General features: G+C 56.6%; 3 protein-coding genes across 33 annotated transcripts in view; 2 read left to right on the forward strand and 1 right to left on the reverse strand.

The window, feature by feature from the left end:
* MINK1 (misshapen like kinase 1) overlaps window positions 1-4,024 on the forward strand; it is a 50,336-nt gene extending 46,312 nt beyond the window's left edge. For 14 of the 28 annotated variants that reach the window (XM_059046640.2, XM_067020950.1, XM_059046642.2 and 11 more), the window contains 11 exons: window positions 135-240; window positions 327-464; window positions 656-764; window positions 1,092-1,259; window positions 1,366-1,509; window positions 1,742-1,876; window positions 2,040-2,140; window positions 2,223-2,372; window positions 2,457-2,616; window positions 2,706-2,845; window positions 3,168-4,024. In XM_059046640.2, the coding sequence (XP_058902623.1) occupies window positions 135-240; window positions 327-464; window positions 656-764; window positions 1,092-1,259; window positions 1,366-1,509; window positions 1,742-1,876; window positions 2,040-2,140; window positions 2,223-2,372; window positions 2,457-2,616; window positions 2,706-2,845; window positions 3,168-3,251 (1,435 nt within the window). In that variant the 3' untranslated portion in view covers window positions 3,252-4,024. The remainder of the gene's footprint in view (window positions 1-134; window positions 241-326; window positions 465-655; window positions 765-1,091; window positions 1,260-1,365; window positions 1,510-1,741; window positions 1,877-2,039; window positions 2,141-2,222; window positions 2,373-2,456; window positions 2,617-2,705; window positions 2,846-3,167) is intronic. The other 14 variants (XM_067020947.1, XM_067020951.1, XM_059046645.2 and 11 more) reach the window with 1 other exon arrangement.
* A 598-nt stretch (window positions 4,025-4,622) lies between these two features.
* On the reverse strand, window positions 4,623-15,113 carry CHRNE (cholinergic receptor nicotinic epsilon subunit). Of its 4 annotated transcripts, XM_059046742.2 has the most exons (14): window positions 14,648-15,113; window positions 9,628-9,705; window positions 9,139-9,246; window positions 8,740-8,882; window positions 8,576-8,620; window positions 8,349-8,458; window positions 8,065-8,220; window positions 7,659-7,759; window positions 7,071-7,271; window positions 6,879-6,993; window positions 5,461-5,575; window positions 5,170-5,356; window positions 4,982-5,088; window positions 4,623-4,864 (listed from the first exon to the last, which is right to left on the reverse strand). In XM_059046742.2, the coding sequence occupies exons 3-14, from the start codon at window positions 9,182-9,184 to the stop codon at window positions 4,709-4,711; spliced, it is 1,482 nt and encodes a 493-aa protein (XP_058902725.1). In that variant the 5' UTR covers window positions 9,185-9,246; window positions 9,628-9,705; window positions 14,648-15,113; the 3' UTR covers window positions 4,623-4,708. The 4 variants fall into 4 exon arrangements, with proteins under 4 accessions (XP_058902725.1, XP_066877063.1, XP_066877062.1 ...); XM_067020962.1 differs by lacking the exon at window positions 14,648-15,113 and having other exon boundaries at window positions 5,193-5,356; window positions 8,576-8,653; window positions 9,628-9,696; XM_067020961.1 differs by lacking the exon at window positions 14,648-15,113 and having other exon boundaries at window positions 8,576-8,653; window positions 9,628-9,696.
* C19H17orf107 (chromosome 19 C17orf107 homolog) lies at window positions 5,724-6,614 on the forward strand. The gene is given in 4 exon segments (XM_059047471.2): window positions 5,724-5,835; window positions 5,967-6,085; window positions 6,087-6,168; window positions 6,268-6,614. Coding segments are annotated over 4 exon segments (552 nt in total). The 5' UTR covers window positions 5,724-5,769; the 3' UTR covers window positions 6,553-6,614.
* Window positions 15,114-18,004: the final 2,891 nt, after the last annotated feature.

Here is an 18,004-nt window from a genome sequence, read left to right on the forward strand (position 1 = left end):
GCCGGCTGAGGGCTGAGTGCGTCGTGTTCCAGCGGACACTGAAGGCGCCAGTCCTCCGGCTCTTGTCTGCTCCCTGTGGCGCTTGGGTGGCAGGCAGAGCCTGGAGGGCCTCCTGACCTTCCTCTCTCCCGTAGCAGCGATGGAGACACAGACAGCGTCAGCACCATGGTGGTCCATGACGTGGAGGAGATAGCCGGAACCCAGACCCCCTATGGGGGTGGCACCATGGTGGTCCAGCGTGTGAGTGGGACCCCCCCCCGTTCTTCCCCAGCCTGCCGTGCACCTCCTTGGCCCCAGCACTGGCCCCCTTCTCTCTGTTCCTTTAGACCCCCGAAGAGGAGCGAAGCCTGCTGCACGCTGACAGCAACGGCTACACGAACCTGCCGGATGTGGTCCAGCCCAGCCACTCGCCCACCGAGAGCAGCAAAGGTCAAAGCCCCACCTTGAAGGATGGAGGCAGTGATGTAAGTCAGTGAAGGTGGCTCCACAGGGCGAGAAGAGATCACTGGCCGTGGGCGGGAGCCCCAGGGGTGCTGGGGGCGCTGTGGTCAGCAGGGTGGAGCCCCGGGGAGCTGGTTGGCCAGGGTACAACAGGAGGGGGAGGGCAAGGGCTGGGGTCTGGTGTGTCTGCCTCACTGCCGCCCCCACCCCGCAGTACCAGTCTCGTGGGCTGGTAAAGGCCCCTGGCAAGAGCTCGTTCACCATGTTTGTGGACCTGGGGATCTACCAGCCTGGAGGCAGTGGGGACACCATCCCCATCACAGGTGAGACGGGAGATCTGGAGATGGGCACAGGTGGGTCTCTGATGACTGGGCTTCACAAAGCGGTCACGGCCTCCCCTGTGGCCTGAACCTGCCCTGGCACCAAGGGGCCCCCTTGACCCAAGAGAAAAAATGCTCAGTGGTGGCCCAGGGACTCGCATGACAGAACGAGGACTTTGCCAGTCCTTCTGGCCCTGTTTAAACTCCTCCAGGTGCCTCCTCCGTTCTCCAGTCTTTCCCTTTCGTTCTGAGTATTCTGGGGTACGGAGTAGAGAGCGACGGGGTGAGAGGGCTGCAGCCCACTGCCCGTTCCTCTCGTCCTTCTGGCAGCCCTGGTGGGTGGAGAGGGCGGTCGGCTCGATCAGCTGCAGTATGACGTGAGGAAAGGCTCTGTGGTCAACGTGAACCCCACCAACACCCGGGCCCACAGCGAAACCCCCGAGATTCGGAAGTACAAGAAGCGGTTCAATTCCGAGATCCTCTGTGCGGCCCTTTGGGGTAAGCCAGGACCGGGAAGGAAAGGAGGGGCCTGGTGTGCCCCCCTGCTGCTGGTCAGGCGAGGGCCTGGCTCTGCCTCTGATCTGCCCAAGGGCTCCTATTGCAGGGGTCAACCTGCTGGTGGGCACGGAGAACGGGCTGATGCTGCTGGACCGAAGTGGGCAGGGCAAGGTGTATGGACTCATCGGGCGGCGACGCTTCCAGCAAATGGATGTGCTGGAGGGACTCAACTTGCTCATCACCATCTCAGGTGTGTGTGGAGGGCAGGGCCGGGAGGAGGGCTCAGCCCCTGGGCCCTCCGTCACCACCTTCAGTCTGGGAGGAGGGCAGCCTTGGTCCGGGAGCTGGAAGGTGGGGCCGCACTTTCTCACCCCTCGCGGTTCGCACACGGACGGCGGGGAGGCAGAAGCTGGACCTCTGATGAGGTGTGTGTGTGTGTGTGTGTGTGTGTGTGTGTGTGTGTGTGTGTGTCTGTCCCTCAGGGAAAAGAAACAAATTGCGGGTATATTATTTGTCCTGGCTCCGGAACAAGATCCTGCACAATGACCCAGAAGTGGAGAAGAAGCAGGGCTGGACCACCGTGGGGGACATGGAGGGCTGCGGGCACTACCGCGTTGGTGAGGAGATCACGGCACGGTGGCCGGGGCACATTTGTTTGTGAGAAGAGAAAGAAACGGGCCTGGGCTAAGAAAGCCTTGTAGCCAGAGATGGGGGGCACACAGTGGGAGGTGCAGACAGACCTATGGGAGTGCCTGCATCCCTCTTCTTTCCTGCCCCCAGTGAAATATGAACGCATCAAATTCCTGGTCATCGCCCTGAAGAACTCTGTGGAGGTGTATGCTTGGGCCCCCAAACCTTACCACAAATTCATGGCTTTCAAGGTAACCCCAGCCTCAGCCCCCAACACTGTTCCGAGGCCTGGCTCCTCCACCCACGTCCCCTGAGCCCTTCTGTCCTCCACAGTCGTTTGCTGACCTCCCACACCGCCCTCTGCTGGTGGACCTGACGGTAGAGGAGGGACAGAGGCTCAAGGTCATCTATGGCTCCAGTGCTGGCTTCCACGCTGTGGATGTCGACTCGGGGAACAGCTACGACATCTACATCCCTGTGCACGTAAGCTTGGCAGGGCTGCGGGCAGACTGGGGCCACCAGTCTGTGCCCCAGACTTGGGGCCTCCAGCCCACCTTCTCCTCCCAGATCCAGAGCCAGATCACGCCCCACGCCATCATCTTCCTCCCCAACACGGACGGCATGGAGATGCTGCTGTGCTACGAGGATGAGGGCGTCTATGTCAACACGTACGGGCGGATCATTAAGGATGTGGTGCTGCAGTGGGGAGAGATGCCCACCTCAGTGGGTGAGTGAGGTGCCCGCCCTCCAAGCCTGTGTTCCCGGCCGAGCTGGGCTGCAGCCCACTCACTGCCCCTCCACTCCCTTCCCCCGCAGCCTATATCTGCTCCAACCAGATCATGGGCTGGGGTGAGAAAGCCATCGAGATCCGCTCTGTGGAGACGGGCCACCTAGACGGGGTCTTCATGCACAAACGAGCCCAGAGGCTCAAGTTCCTGTGTGAGCGGAACGACAAGGTGGGAGTGACAAGGGGCCTGGGCTCCTGCACTGGGTGGGCCCCCAGGACCTGGGCCCCTGGGCAGAGCTGGGGGAGGGGGTGCTTCTAGGTCTTCCTGGAAGGCCGCCTCCAGGGAGCGCTCTGTGGGGTCACAGCTTGCCCTTCCCTCGTCTTCCCTCTCTGAGAACTCTCCAGATTCCTTCCCCCGGAGGTCTGCCTGCTGCCCACTTCCCCAGGTGGGCCCGCTTTCGGAGGGACTCCGCTCTGCGGTCTCTCTCTCCCTCTTTCCCCTTCTCCCCACCCCCCCATGCCTCGGTGACTTCTGCTTCTACCCCACCCAGGTGTTTTTTGCCTCAGTCCGCTCCGGGGGCAGCAGCCAAGTTTACTTCATGACCCTGAACCGTAACTGCATCATGAACTGGTGACGGGGCCCTGGACGGGGCTGTCCCACGTGGACCAGCTCTCCCCCCCCCCCACACCCAGACTTCCCAGGCCGCCCTTCTTTTCCCTCCCTGGGCTTTGCTTTTACTGGTTTGATTCACTGGAGCCTGCTGGGAACGTGACCTCTGACCCCTGATGCTTTTGTGATCACGTGACCATCCTCTTCCCCAACATGTTCTCTCCCCAAAACTGTGCCCGTCCCAACTTCTGGGGAGAGGCACAGCTTCCCCTTACCAGGAATTGAGTGGGCCTAGCCCCACCCCCCCCTTCTCCACTTAAGAGGAGAATGCTTGGGGCTTGGACCCCATACCCCACTGCTGCTGACTCGGCAGGGCCCTGGGCCCCTTTATTTGCACGTCAGGGGAGCCGGCTCCCCCCTTGAATGTACCAGACCCTGGGGGGGGTCACTGGGCCCTAGGTTTTAGGGGGGTCTCCAGCCACTCCAGGGGCAGGGACCATTTCCTCATTTTCTGAAAGCACTTTAATGATTCCCCTCCCCCCAAACCCCAGGGAATGGAGGGGGGACCCCGCCAGCCAAAACATTTACCCCTTTCCAACCCCCGTCTCTTCTAGCCTCTGCCCTTCCCTGGTGGAGGGAGGGAGCAGGGAGCTCTCGCCCTCCATACCCCCTTGCTTGCATCTGTATATAGTGTGAGCAGCAAGTAGCCCTGGCCCCTCCCTGCCCCCACCACTCCTTAATGTAGTGGCCTTGGAGATCTCCGTTTGTTAATAAAGACAATTCAACCAGCTCCCACCATTTCAGGCCTTAACGTTATTCTGTTTTCTCTCAGCACCCCAGGTACTTACTAGCCAGGGCCCGCCAGCATTGCTGGGATGAAGGGGGCAGGGTGGCGTGGAATCTGCAGTCAGTGAGCCTTGGTGGAGGCGGGGCCGGGGGGTAGGTGGTTTGTTGAGCCAATAAAACCTAGAGGAAACAACTGAGGGAGGGCTGGGGCATCCTCAGCCTTAAACCTGTGGGGCCCTACACAGGGGCCATTTGGTTTCCACCCACTCCAGCCTGGCCAGGCCATGAAGGCGCCTGGCTCCAGCCTCTCTATATGCAAGTCCTGCATGGGGGCGGGGGGGGGGGTTCTCTCCTGTTTGGCAACAAATGGATAAAGATCTCTTAGAGGCTCAGGGGGCTAGAGGGTCACATGGAGCTGGGGCCCAAGAAAAACTGGGAGGTCAGGAAGAATGAATTGAAGATGGTTCCTGCCGTCTGGAGGGTTGACACGCAAGAGCCTGCCTGAACCATCTGCCACCTCCTCCTGTCTGCCCCGGTGGCCAGACCTACACACGTGGGCACGTATGACTCTTGCGAAGCTGAACACAGATTTATCACCGGCAGTACGAAAGGATCGTAATAAAGCAGTGGGAGCAACTTGTTTTTCAGATTTCCTCCTGAAGATGGGTGGGAACGTTTGTCACCGTGGCTGCAGGCTCACGCCTGCATACAGGGCGGGTAGGGCAGTTCGGGCACTTGGTTGAAGTAGGCCCCGAGGAAGATGAGGCTGGAGCCGACAAGGAAGAGCACCAGAGCGGCCCAGAAGCAGATATTGTCAAGGGCCTTCCCCATGCGCACCCAGTCTGACACCTCCTGGGGAAGGGGTGGGCAAAGGTGAGTCCCTAAAAGCTGCAGGAGCCTGCTGCACGAGTCAGGGAGCGCGGAGGCCCCCAGCAGCTCCCCACCCAGCCTCTCCGGCTCCTGCCCCACCTCGCCGGTGGCCTCCTGGTCTCGCGTGCTCTCGGCCACGAAGTTCACGGCATCCACACAGCAGCGGATCTCGGGGCCGGCGGCGCCCAGGCTCTGGCAGAGGGCAGCTGGTGGGAGCGACCCCGGGGGGTGATTAGGAGCCTCTCCCGCTGCAGGTGCCCCCGCTGGCCCGCTCGGGCACTGCTCACCAGTCCAGCTCCCGTGCCGGTACCTCTGCCCCTCAAATATAAGCTCGCTCCGCGGCTTTTTCAGTATCAGCTCCTCTGCGCGGAGAAGTAGGCCCAAGGACGACGCCCGCCTTGGGGACGAGGCGGCCCGGGGGACCTCGTGGGGTGCGCCCGAGCCCAGGAGTTGGGGCAGCAGCTCCAGTAAGACCTGGGGGCGGGCGGGTGGGCGGGCGGCCGAGGGGTGGGGGGGCGGCCAGGAGATTAGCTCGAAGCCCCGCCTCCCGCCCAGAGCCCCGCCTACCGGGTGCTTACGTGGCGCAGCCGCGGGGACATGGCGTGAGTGGTGGGCGTCCGACAAGACACGTTGAGCACGATGACGCAATTCATGACAATGAGCGTGGCAACCACCATGACGAAAATGAGGTACCTGAGGAGCCCGGAGTTCGTGACGTCGCAGCCTCCCCACTTCCCCTGAGCCACAGAGGGAGCCACTAGTCCTCTGACTTCACAAACGCATCTCTCCGCAAGGGGTGGAGTTACGCCCTTAGCTGCTGCTCCTCTGCGGGCCAGACGCGTCGCCCCCCCAAGCCCTTCTTCCCCCTCGCCCCGCCGGTGGCAACCATGAAGGGGACCCCCAGCTCCCTGGAAGCCCTGCTGTGGGTCTACCACTTCCACTGCTCCACGGAGGTGCGCCTACGCCGATGCCCACCCTCCACCCCCAAGGGTGGCACCTCGAAACGCTCGGGGAAGGTTTCCAGCGTCCCCCCATTACCTCTGCCCTAGGACCTGATGACCCCACAGTCCCTGTGCTTTTCCAGGTGGCCCTCCAGCCCCCGCTTCTATCTTCCCTGGAACTTGTGGCCACAGCCCCTGAATATCTGGAGCAGCGGTTCAGAGAGCCAAAGTCCCTGGAGCCGCGAGAGCCAGAGAAGCCACCCGCCCGCCCCGAAGCCCACCCTGGGGCTGGTGCTAAGAGAAGCCGCAGCCAGCGTAGTGAACTTCGGGGCCACCTTGTTAGAGGTGGGGTGCCGGGTGTGCTGAGGAGGGGTGGGGAAGGGGGATCGAGCGGCAGGAGCAGGGACCTCTGCACCTCCGCCAACTCCTGTACCCCCGCTGCAGATCTCAGCCCTGTGGGTGCAGCAGGAGGTGTGGCGACTAGACGGCGGCCCGGGCCCGGCCCCAGACGCCGGGGATCCGGGTGGAGCCCTGGCCCGGGTAGCCCAGGCCGCGGGGCAGGGGGCTCGGCCAGCGCGGTCTGCGGCAGGCGCGAGCGCCCGGCTTCTGCTCCAGGGGGCGCGGCTATGCCTGTGTGCACGAGGTCTGCAGGGATCCGCCTCATTCCTGCAACAGTAGCGACGCCAGCTGGGCCTCGGCACCCCCGGGGAACCGGTGAGTTCAGGATGAGGGGAGAGGTGGGGGCCAGAGGCGGCGGGGCTGGGTGGGCACTATGCCGGCCCGCCCCCAACAGAGATACTCCGGAGACCTCCAGGTGGCGTCCAGCAGCAGTACGGAGGACGGGGGACCGGAGAAGCCACCACCATCCCAGCCCCACCCCGCGTCCAAATAAAACCCAGGCGCGGATGAAACAAATGAGGCTTCTCCCAGAGTCATTAGGTTTGGGCCCTGCCCTCCCCAACGAGCCTCTTGGCTCCACCCCATGCTCGTCTGGCTCCGCCCTTCACACTGGCCACGCCCCACGCAGGCACCACAGGGATCCACTCTGCCCCCACCTGCCTAGCAGCGGCACGCTCAGAGATGTCTCTGGGATTTTCTGGGCAATTAGGAACAAGAAGACGGTCTGGGCGAGCAGGACGTTGATGGAGACGGTGCATTTCTGGCCGCCAGCTGGAGGGAGTGCCTGGTGAGAGCAGGCCCCGCCCCCCAGGAGGGAGCCGGGGTTTGGGGTCTGGGCGACGCCATACCCTGTGCCGGCAGGAAATAGGCGAGCAGCACTAGGCCCGAGATGAGCACGCAAGGCACGATGATGTTGATAACGTAGAAGAGCGGCTTCCGGCGAATGATGAGCGTGTAGATGACTTCAGTGTCCCCTGGACCATCATTAGAGCCACGGTCGTGGCGGCGGATCACCCCGGGGCAGAAGTCGATGGCCCACTCACCGTTCTCTGCAGGACGGAGGACGGGAGGCGCGGTCAGCTGGCTCTCGGGGGTGGGGCGCGCTGCTCTGCTCTCCGTCCCCTCATCTGACCGCGGGGGGCCTGCAACTCAAGGCGAGGAGAGGATGCAAACTATCTGGACAAGGGTGGGTGGGGCAGGTGGTCTGGATTGCTTGGGCTGGTCAGAAAGGGGCATTCCCAGAGAGGTTGGGGAACCACCACAAGCGAGGAAGCTGGACTAGTCCGAAGATCAAGAATGATTTCAGGAAAGGGTCAAGTTAAAGCAAGGTTGCCAAAGTCAATCTCAGCATCGATGGCTTGGGGCAGCCCCACTCTGCAAGTCCCCTCTCTGGAGCCGTCTAGAAGCGAGTTTTTTGGAGCAGGAGGGGGCCTCACCAGTATAGGCCTCAGTGTCGATATCTATGTTGCTGATGGTGACGCCATCGTCGTCCACAGCAAAGACGAGCTCCACTTCTTCTGCATTGTACGTCTGCGAGCTGCAGAGCCAGGGCCCGGACCCCCCACCCCAGAGGCTGGGACTCGGGCCTCAGCCTCAGGCCCCGTCCTGGAAGCAGGGATCTGGCAGGGGAATTCAGCTCCCACCCAGCAACCCAGGCCTAGCCTTCACACCTGGGTTTCCACACCTACCTCTAACCCGCTACGGCGCCCTTACCCCATTCGAATGTCTAGCTCCACCTCCAGCACAAAGCCCCGCCCCGGATTAGAAGTACCTCCCCCCCCGCCCACACCTGGCCCCACCCCCTGCCCCCGTAATTCCACTAAGGTCCGGGCCAATTCCCACCGGAAAACAAGCGAGCAGTTCTGCCAGTCGAAAGGGAAGTAGGTGACCTCCATGGCGCAGATACTGCGGTAGATGGCCGGGGGCAGCCAGCTCACGTAGCCGCCCTCCGAGACCAGCACGTTGGCTTCATAGGCCACACCGAACTGGCCGTCGATACTGTGGGCTCCGGGAAACCGAGGGTTTGCGCAGATCTGTGGCCCCCTCTCCGTCCAGCAACCTGCCCCAACCAGGTCCAGCCCAGCCCCCCGGGCCTCGGCTTCCCTCCAGTCTGGCCCCGTCCTCACTTGTTTTCCAGCACAATCTCTGGCAGCCATACGAGTTCTGAAGGGACCCGCAGGATTTCTAGGCCCCCAAAATCGCCCTTGCTGTAGTTGAGTCGGTAATCATGCCAGTCCTAAGGGGAGGGGAAGAGGAGGGGGACGGAAGGACGTGTGCCTTGGTGCCCAAGAGGCGTTTGGGAGAAAAGGGTCCCCTGGACAAGACCTCACACCGTTCCCCGGACTCCACTCACGATTCCAATCCAGACGCTGGTGGTGAGGGTCTCCTCTTTCTCATTCTGCGGTGGGAAGATCAGGACGATGGAGACCAGCTTTAGGATAGAGCTCGGCGATTGGGACCAGAAGTGGGATTTTAGGCTCAGAGATGGCGCTTGGGGTGACGGTGGGGGTATCTTACCAGCGAGATGAGGTTGGTCAGGGTGACTTTGAGGGTGATGGTGACAGTGTCCTCAGGCTTCTGCACTGGCCGGCGTCCTGGGTCATAGTTGTCGAAGAGGTGGTGGTAGAGACGCAGCTCCTCATTCTTCCCTGCGCCTCCGCCTGGGGATGGGGCCAAGCAGCGGGGTCACTGGAAATGGAGAGGCTAGGGAGCCTCTGGATCTGCATGGCTCTGCTTCTCTGTCTGTCTGTCTGAGGCAGTGTATTTTTCCGTGTCTGTCTCCCGAACCAGTGATGTGCCTGGGGACCAAATATCGTGTCTCCGTCGACATCTCAGTCTCTGTCTCTGTCTCGTCCCTTTATGTCAGCATCCCGTGTGTGTGTGTGTCCGACCACTTCCCCCAACCCTGGTCCATACCGAGGAGCTGCAAGAGCAGCAGGGCGCTGAGCAGAGTCCCCGCCATCCCACTGTCTGGTCCCCGGCGTTATTCTGGGCTTTGGCAGGCTCCGCGGGGCAGGCAGGGCGCTGTGAGTGAGGGGGAGGGGCTGTCAGTGGAGGAGGGTGTGAGTTCCGGGCTGGGTTAGGGACTGACACCTAATCCTCTTACTACCCCTACGGCAGCCAGGGACATCTTGGCTTCTTCCAGAGGCAGCTGCCCCATCCCGAGTTCCCTGCCGTCAGCCCATCCCAGCAGCCTTTGCCTGGGCTTCGGCCAGCTCCCCAGCCACAGACCCAATCCCCTCATGACTGGAACAGGCCTGATGCAGGTGAACAGGTCTTTTAAGGAACACCCGGAACCACCAGCCTGGCAGTGGGGGTGTGGAGGGCCCTGCTTTCCAATAATGCACTGGTGTCCTCTGAGTCAGCTGCCCTGTGCAGGTGACATCGCTTGCCGCCCATACTCACCACCACCCACGGCCCAGCCAAGGTCACACTAATGCCGTTTCCGTCGGCAGTTTGGCAAAAGCAGAGTGTCCATAAAATCTGGTAGAGACAGGCGGTCACAGGTGGTTAGTCTGCAGTACCAAACTCCACCTGGCAAAGGAGAGGGTGCCACAGTACAGGGCCCACCTCCTCCTGCAACCCATCCCCAGGTCTGCCCACTCTCAGCCGGGCGGGGGCGGGGCACTCACCGGAGACACCCGTTTCTCATCTCTCTGCTGCCACCCCGTGGCCACATATGAAAAGTACTGTCTTCCCCACCCCAAACACACACACACACCTTTCAATCTTTCCTAAGTCTCCTTGGACCACCCTAATCAATCACTGGAGATGCTTATTTAAAATTCAGTTTCCTAGGCTCCATCCCCAAAGAATCCCAAGTTAGTAAGATGGCAGAGATGGGGTGCCAGGAATCTGCTTTATTTAAGAAACTCCCCATATGTTTCCTTATGCGGTAGGAAGCGCTTTTTCTGCCTGACACACTGCTTCCTCACACCGATCCAGCAAAGCAGTTACCATCGTCCAGAATGTATGAAAGAGGACTCCAGGTCAGGTCCAAGGTCACGTTACTGAGTCCAGGCTCCTACTGCTTACCTCATGACAGGCCAATAAATCAAGTGACAAGTTGCTGGCGCAAGGAATAGCAACTTTATCTGGAAAGCCAATAGACCAAGAAGATGGTGGACTAGTGTCTCAATGAACCATCTTCCCTGAGTCAGAGTTCAGGCTTCTTTTACGCTAAAAGGTGAGGAGGTAGTCCTGCTTCCTGCCAGACTCTGGAGGGGATATGTTAATTTCCTCCTTCCTGGACTTCCCTGGTGGCACAGTGGTTGGGAGTCCACCTGCCAATACAGGGCACACGGGTTCAAGCTCTGGTCCGGGAAGATCCAACATGCCGCGGAGCAGCTAGGCCCATGCATCACAACTGCTGAAGCCCGCGCACCTGGAGCCCGTGCTCCGCAACAAGAGAAGCCACCGCAGTGAGAGCCCCGTGCAGCGCAATGAAGAGTAGCCCCCACTCGCTGCAACTGGGGAAAGCCCGTGTGCAGCAACGAAGACCCAACACACAGCTAAGAAAAAAAAAAAATTTCTTCCTTCCTGCAGCCACTTACAGGTGGACCCTGCCAGGATGTTTCCCGTGAGCTAAACAAAGGTATTTTAGCTTAATGCTCATTACCTGGGAGGCAGGGTCCCCAGAGATGGGCCATTATGTGTGATTTAAGCTTATAGGCAACACTCCTTTAGTAATTAATGTAATGGAACACAAAGGTTCTTCCCTATTACAATTCCCCACCGTCAATGATCCATCCCACAATCCTGTGGGAAAAAGGACAAAGACCGCTCTACTACCTGCTGCACAGGGGTGACAAAGAGGTGATTATGGGATGGAATTGATCAGCCTTGGACAGGGACTATTCCTTAAAATCTTTAGTCAGTTGTACAATCCCCTTTCCTTTTTTATCTACAACTGTTTGAACCTGATGAAACCCCTTAGCCCTTTGTTGTCTAATTTGCAATTTAATTGGGGGTATTGGTTCTAGTTCCCAATACTTATCTATTAACTTTGTGCCAGAATTACACTAAATTCCTGTGCTATTTGGACAAAATTAAACAAATAGGTTGACCCTTCTTCAGCTACAATGAAATTTTTTAAAGTACTGAGATTATAAAGAGCAAACGTAAGTCATCTAAGGGTTCACAAACCCATTACTCTCTAGGCGTCTCAGAAATTGGGTCACGGGCTTCCCTGGTAGCGCAGTGGTTGAGAGTCTGCCTGCCAATGCAGGGGACACAGCTTCGAGTCCTGGTCTCGGAAGATCCCACACACCGCGGAGCAACCGGGCCCGTGAGCCACAACTACTGAGCCTGCGCGTCTGGAGCCTGTGCTCCGCAACAAGAGAGGCCACGATAGTGAGAGGCCCGCGCACCGCGATGAAGAGTGGCCCCCGCTCGCCGCAACTAGAGAAAGCCCTCGCACAGAAACGAAGACCCAACGCAGCCCTAAATAAATAAATAAATAAAGGAGTTCCATAAAAAAAAGAAACTGGGTCATTTTTTGATGACAGTGGTGCTGCTTTAATCCGAGTGTGATGATGAACCCATGGCTTTACCCCAGCTAACTTTACAGACAAGTGCGTGGTACGTAATACCATGTGTGGTCCTATTCACCTCGCAGTCAGCTGAAGTTCAGGCCCTGGTTCTCTCCAGGTTTTAAGGAAGACTCAGTCCCAGGTCAGAATGGATGTCAGCCTACGTTAGTTGGGTAGGCAGACCTGCTGGAGGCAAACTCATGAATAGAGGTTAGTATAGTGCCCACAGATGTAATATAACTGGCAATTGCTGGGTCTCTTAGAGCATTTGCAGATTCTCCTGCCTCGGCAGAAACCTTGAATGGCCCACCATACAGCATTTCAAAGGGGCTGAATTTAAGCCTGCTTCTGGGAGCCACTCTGCTCCCAGAGTAGCCCGGCAACTGGCAAGGCCTTATCCCGAGTTACATTAGTCTCTCGACAAATTTTAGCAACGCTCCTTTTTAATGCATCGTTCATTTCCTTGGTTTTTCCTATCACTTGTGGTCTCCAGGATAAATATATTTTCCAATTAATTTGCAATGCTTTAATCCAAATTGGGGGATTATTTCCTTAAGGAGGGCTTTAAACACTCCTGAGGCTTTTTCTGTCCAGGTGGGCTATGCTTCCACCCATCGTGACAAAGTGTCCACGCATACTAGCCGGTTATCTGAAATTTCCTGCAGCTCCAGGATTTGAGTAAAGTCTATTTGCCAGGTTCCTCTGTGCTCAGTCCCCATCTGGGGAGGCCTGAAACCCCACTCTTTGGCCCTTCTTTGTCCTTTTCTACACAGGAGATCTTGCCCCAGAAGACGGACTGGATACTCTAGCATCTATAAGAAACTATTTCAGGGGAAGGTTCCCTAGTTGGCATTCTAAAGGTTGTAAGAATGAGCAGTTTTGTACCCCTCCAAGGACTCCTGTGACTGGGATGGATTGAGATGTTTTCTGCGCCACCTTGGTGTTTACCACAGAGTATGCTGCACCTGTAACAGGAAGTTAATCAGCTCATTCCCTGCTGTCAATGTTACCTGGGGCTCCTGTGGGGAAATTGGAATTGGGCACCTCAAGTCCAAGGGAGCCCCCCCCACCCCTGGGCCTCTTTGTTTATCAGGGTGTTCCTCTCTTTCTACCATCTGAGAGGCTCCTGACTTTTATTGGTTTCCTTCCTATTTAGCCTATGGCAACCTTTTTTTCCCAGTACCTTTCCTCCTTACAGTAAGTGCATTTGTTCCTTTCCCAATGGTGGCTGACCTCTCTTTGGGTCACTCACCTTCTGGCAAGTGCCACTGCCAGAAAAATGGCGTTGTCTTTTGCGACTTCTTTCTTCTGTTGTTGAACCCTTTAAAAGCAAGATCTACCAACGGAGAAGGGTTCGTTCCAAATTTACCATCTAACTTTCGTAATTTTTTTCTTATGTCTGGGGCGCTTTGCCCAATGAAGATCAAATTTACCATTCCAGTACTTCCAGGGCCCTCAGGATCTGCATCAGTGTAACACCTGTAGGCCTGATAAATCTTCATTTGGTTTCTGCTGAATTTCTTGAATTTTGTTCAAAATCTTGCTTGGATTCCCCTTTTTAAAGCCAAGATGCACTCGCAGTCGTGCTCTGATAAGGGCATTCCTCTCTCATCAGGGTCCAGTGCGCTTCAGGTGTACCATGTGGGTCTGTTAGGTGGAGTTGCTTCCCTGGCCTGATCAATGACCATTCTCCTTTCATATAGAGGATCCTCCCTAGGAACAAGTCTGCGGGGGAGAAAGGACTCTGCATCTGTAGAAGCCCAGTCTGCTGGCCATTTGCATTCAGGCCCCGATGGGATAACAGCATAATGGAAGTTGCCCTGCCCCAGGAATGCCTCCTGGCCCAAACTGGGTCTCATCTTAGATGGTGATACCAGACCAGGTCCCTGTGCCCCAGGAACTAACACACGATTTTTTTAAAATATAAATTTATTTATATATTTATTTTGGCTGCATTGGGTCTTCATTGATGCACACGGGCTTTCTCTAGTTGTGGCGAGCGGGGGTAACTCTTCGTTGTGGTGCGCGGGCTTCTCATTGCGGTGGCTTCTCTTGTTGTGGAGCACGGACTCTAGGTGCGTGGGCATCAGTAGTTGTGGCTCGCGGGCCCTAGAGCGCAGGCTCAGTACTTGTGGCACACGGGCTTAGCTGCTCCGTGGCAGGTGGGATCTTCCCAGACCAGGGCTCTACCTGTGTCCCCTGCCTTGGCAGGCGGATTCTTAACCACTGTGCTACCAGGGAAGCCCCATTCCTTTTTTTTTTTTTTTTTTTTAATGCAGTACGCGGGCCTCTCACGGTTGTGGCCTCTCCCGCTGCGGAGCACAGGCTCCGGACGCGCAGGCGCAGCGGCCATGGCTCACGGGCCCAGCCGCTCCGCGGCACGCGGGATCCTCCCAGACGGGGGCACGAATCCGTGTCCCCCGCACCGGCAGGCAGACTCTCAACCACTGCGCCACCAGGGAAGCCCCCCCCCCATTTTTTAAAGACATAAATACAAGACAAAACAAAGAGCACAGGCACTTCCCTGGTAGTCCAGTGGTTAAGACTCTGCGCTCCCAGTGCAGGGGTCCCGGGTTCAATCCCTGGTCGGAGAACTAGATCCCGCATGCCTCACCTAAAAGAGCCTGCATGTGGCAACTAAGATCCAGCGCAGCCAAAAACAAAACAACAACAAAAACCCCCCAAAACAAAAACCCCCAGCACACAACAAACCAGCACATCCAAAGAAATGAACCAGTTCACAAATCGGGTAAAAGCCCACCAGCTGTTTCCTCTTATCCTCTTTCCAACAGGGTACCCCACTCAAATACAAAACAAAATGGCTTATTCTAGAGAAAAAAGCCCCAAACAGAGAGGAAAGAAAGTTTCCAGCTTTACATGCTGGAGTGACTTACCCTACCGTATGGGCCCCCTCGGCTCCCAGATGTTGATTCCTTTGTTCCAACTGCCAACAGCTGGGGCAGCCAGTGCAGCTTCAGGGAACTTTAAAAGGAGTATCCTCAGGACAAGCGGTCCCAGCAGCTGCTAGGGCCTCACCCCCAAATTCCCCAAGCAGAGCTGGCTGGCCATGAGCAGCAAGAGCCCTGGCCGGCTTATACTGGTTGCCATACGACAGGCCAACAGATCAAGTAACAAGTTGCCGGGGCAGGGAATCGTGCGTGACTCCATTCAGAAAGCCGGTAGACTGAGAAGACGGTGGACCAGCGGCCCAGCGAACCAGCTTCCCTGAGTTAGAATTCAGGCTTCTTTTATACTGAAAGAGGAGGGGGTAAAGTCCTGGTTGTGGCCAGACTCCGGAAGGGATTTCTTCTGCGCTGCAGCTATTCACAGGTGGGCCTGGTCAGGAAGTTTCCTTGTGAGCTAAACAAAGGCATTTTAGCTTCATGCTCATTGCCTGGGAGGCGGGGTTCCCAGAGATGGGCCATTATGTATAATTGAAGCTTATAGGCAACATTTCTTTAGTGACTAACTTGTAAGAGAATACAAAGTTTCTTCTCCCCTATTACAGTCACACAAGTAGTTGGCAACAATGCACGAGACTTACTGATAAGGCCCTACTGTAGAGAGCGGGGAGATTGTACTCAGTACTCTGTAATGGCCTGTATGGGAAAAGAATCTTAAAAAGAGTGCATATATATATATGTATAAATGATTCACTTTGCTGTACACCTGAAACTAACACAACATTGTAAATCAACTCTACTCTGATAAAAATTTTTTTAAAAAAGAAAGCATAGAGATTATACCTGATGATATTTACACTGAAAAAACAAGAAACAAAAACAAACAATGCATGAGAATTATAATCAGCTTTTTTTTCTTTCTTTCTTTCCTTTTTCCTTTTCTGGCCACGCCTCGCGGTTTGCGAGATCTCAGTTCGCCAATGGCAGTGAAAGCCTGGAATCCTAACTACTTGACCACCGGAGAACTCCCTATAATCAGCTTTACTGATCATGGATACCTGTGTTCGTTTCACAGGTCACAAAACCCTTTCATCTCCACCATTTTGGGATCTCCTTCTACTTCTGAGCTCCTTCATAACCGCCCCCCTGTTACAAGCAAGAATACTGAATGTCCACACAGCTTGTCCATTTCGCCACATGGCCTTGAAGCCTTGGCTCCCACCGTTAACTGCCTTTTCATTGCTTGTTTTCCACTTCAGACGCCCAGAAAGAATCTCCTTGGCCCAGCTCACCTCCTTGCACATGGCCGATACGGGTACTGAATCTAAAATCTGTGCTGCTGCTTATTCCACAGCCTCTTGGTGAGGGCCGGGCCAAGGCTTGTTGTGATAAGTACAGATATTTATTTAAACATTAATAGGCACCTACAAGGTTCCCTGCACAGGGCCAGATGCTCTGATTAAACAGATGAATAAGCCATAGCCCCAAGGAGGAGGGAGAGACCTCACAGGGTGAAAAGCAGAAACCATGGAGGCTGTAGGTAGGGTCCCGTGTCACTTAGCTTCTTTGCATTGCGAGAGTCAGATCCACCAGCTAGGTTTCCTGTAGGTTTCCACATGGACTGGGCCAACATGGACCAATGTCAGAGGCCAAGGCAGCCCTGGGGACCCGCCACTCCTGCCTCTGCACTGTCTGCTCTGGGCTCCTCTCACACCTGCCTTTTCTCTCTACTTTGTATATCCTCTTTCTACTGTGTGGTCTCTGCTTTCTCGTGGCTTCTGCATCATTGCATCTAAGGTCTTGGCCACAAATTGACCTCGGCTTTTCTCTTCAGGTGCAGCCAATTCAGCCTTTGCTGCCCGACGCCATGAGGCTTCGGGTGCGGGCATGGAAGGGTGCTGGGGTGGGCCTAGGACACCCCGTTTAACCGAGGGTGGTGTGTGTGGCCACTCGACCGGGGCCTTCCATCCCTTCCCAACCCAGCCCGCCTCCTACACATTTAGCTCCCCAAACACCCTGTCGTGATTCCATTCTCGCTGCCACAACTGAAGATGCACTATATCCTTCCCGGCAGGATTGAAACGTGGTATCTTGCTGCCAAAAGTGATGGTGGCAGGGGCCCTTCAAAACAGCTCTCAACCTCAGAGTCCAGTGTTCTCAGGTTTACATACAGTCTCCTCCAGGTGTGATTTCTGTCCATTCCCCAAACTATGGGCAAAATCCCCAGTTTAATCACCATCACTACATCATGTATAAGCGATACATCACACACACACACACACACACATCATATAAGATACGACAGTGGGGACTTCCCTGGTGGTGCAGTGGTTAAGAATCCTCCTGCCAATGCAGGGAACATGGGTTCAAGCCCTGGTCCGGGAAGATGCCACATGCCGCGGAGCAACTAAGCCTGTGCGCCACAACTACTGAGTCTGCGCTCTAGAGCCCGCGAGCCACAACTACTGAGTCCGTGTGTCACAACTACTGAAGCCCGCGTGCCTAGAGCCCGTGCTCCCCAACAAAGAGAAGCCACCGCAATGAGAAGCCTGTGCACTGCAATGAAGAGTAGCCCCCACTCGCCACAACTAGAGAAAGCCCGTGCGCAGCAACCAAGACCCAATGCAGCCAAAACTAAATAAATAAAATAATATATTTAAAAAAAAAAAAAAAAAAGATACGACAGTGGGACAAAACCACGCTTGGACCAACCACCTGCATGTCAGACTAGTCTCGGGTGGAGGAACAGTCAGGAGAAATCCTCATCCCTGATGCCCAAACCCAGGTACCACAGCCTGGGTCGCTGGCCCCAGGCATCTATCACGGTCTACAGGAGAGCGCTTTGCTGCAGCCCTCGGCCAGGGCTGTAACTCCTGGGTGGAGTTCTTGCTCAGACCAGTGAATCCTGTGGGCGTTTCTTGCAGAGTCAGCGCATCAGAAAACCTGGGGAGTCTCCAGGAGAGGCTCTGACCTACCCCCCCCGCCCCTCCCCCACCCCACAGTGGTCCCTTCCTGCCAGTGCTGGGCCCGGGGCTGAGCCAGCATCCTTCCCGTGTTTGCTCAGGATGACAATTGCCTGAGGGCCTGAGACACCGACACTGGTGGGGTCGAGCACCTGATCTAGGCCCGGGTTCTGTATGTTATAATGAAAATTCCACAGAACCTCAGTGCGCTGCCTGGCACTTTTGTTTCTGGGGACGCCTTGACTTCCAAGCTGGAGCCAAAGATCTCAGCTCAACAGGAAGCCACTCCCTTCACCTCCCGGCTCTTGGCTGGCAACTCGAAACAGCTGCGCTGCTGCCAGGTGCCAGCTGGGTTCCTTAGCCATCAGCACCTCACAGGGGAAAC

This window comes from Kogia breviceps, chromosome 19 (assembly GCF_026419965.1).
Source record: "Kogia breviceps isolate mKogBre1 chromosome 19, mKogBre1 haplotype 1, whole genome shotgun sequence".
Taxonomy (NCBI): Eukaryota; Metazoa; Chordata; class Mammalia; order Artiodactyla; family Physeteridae; genus Kogia; species Kogia breviceps.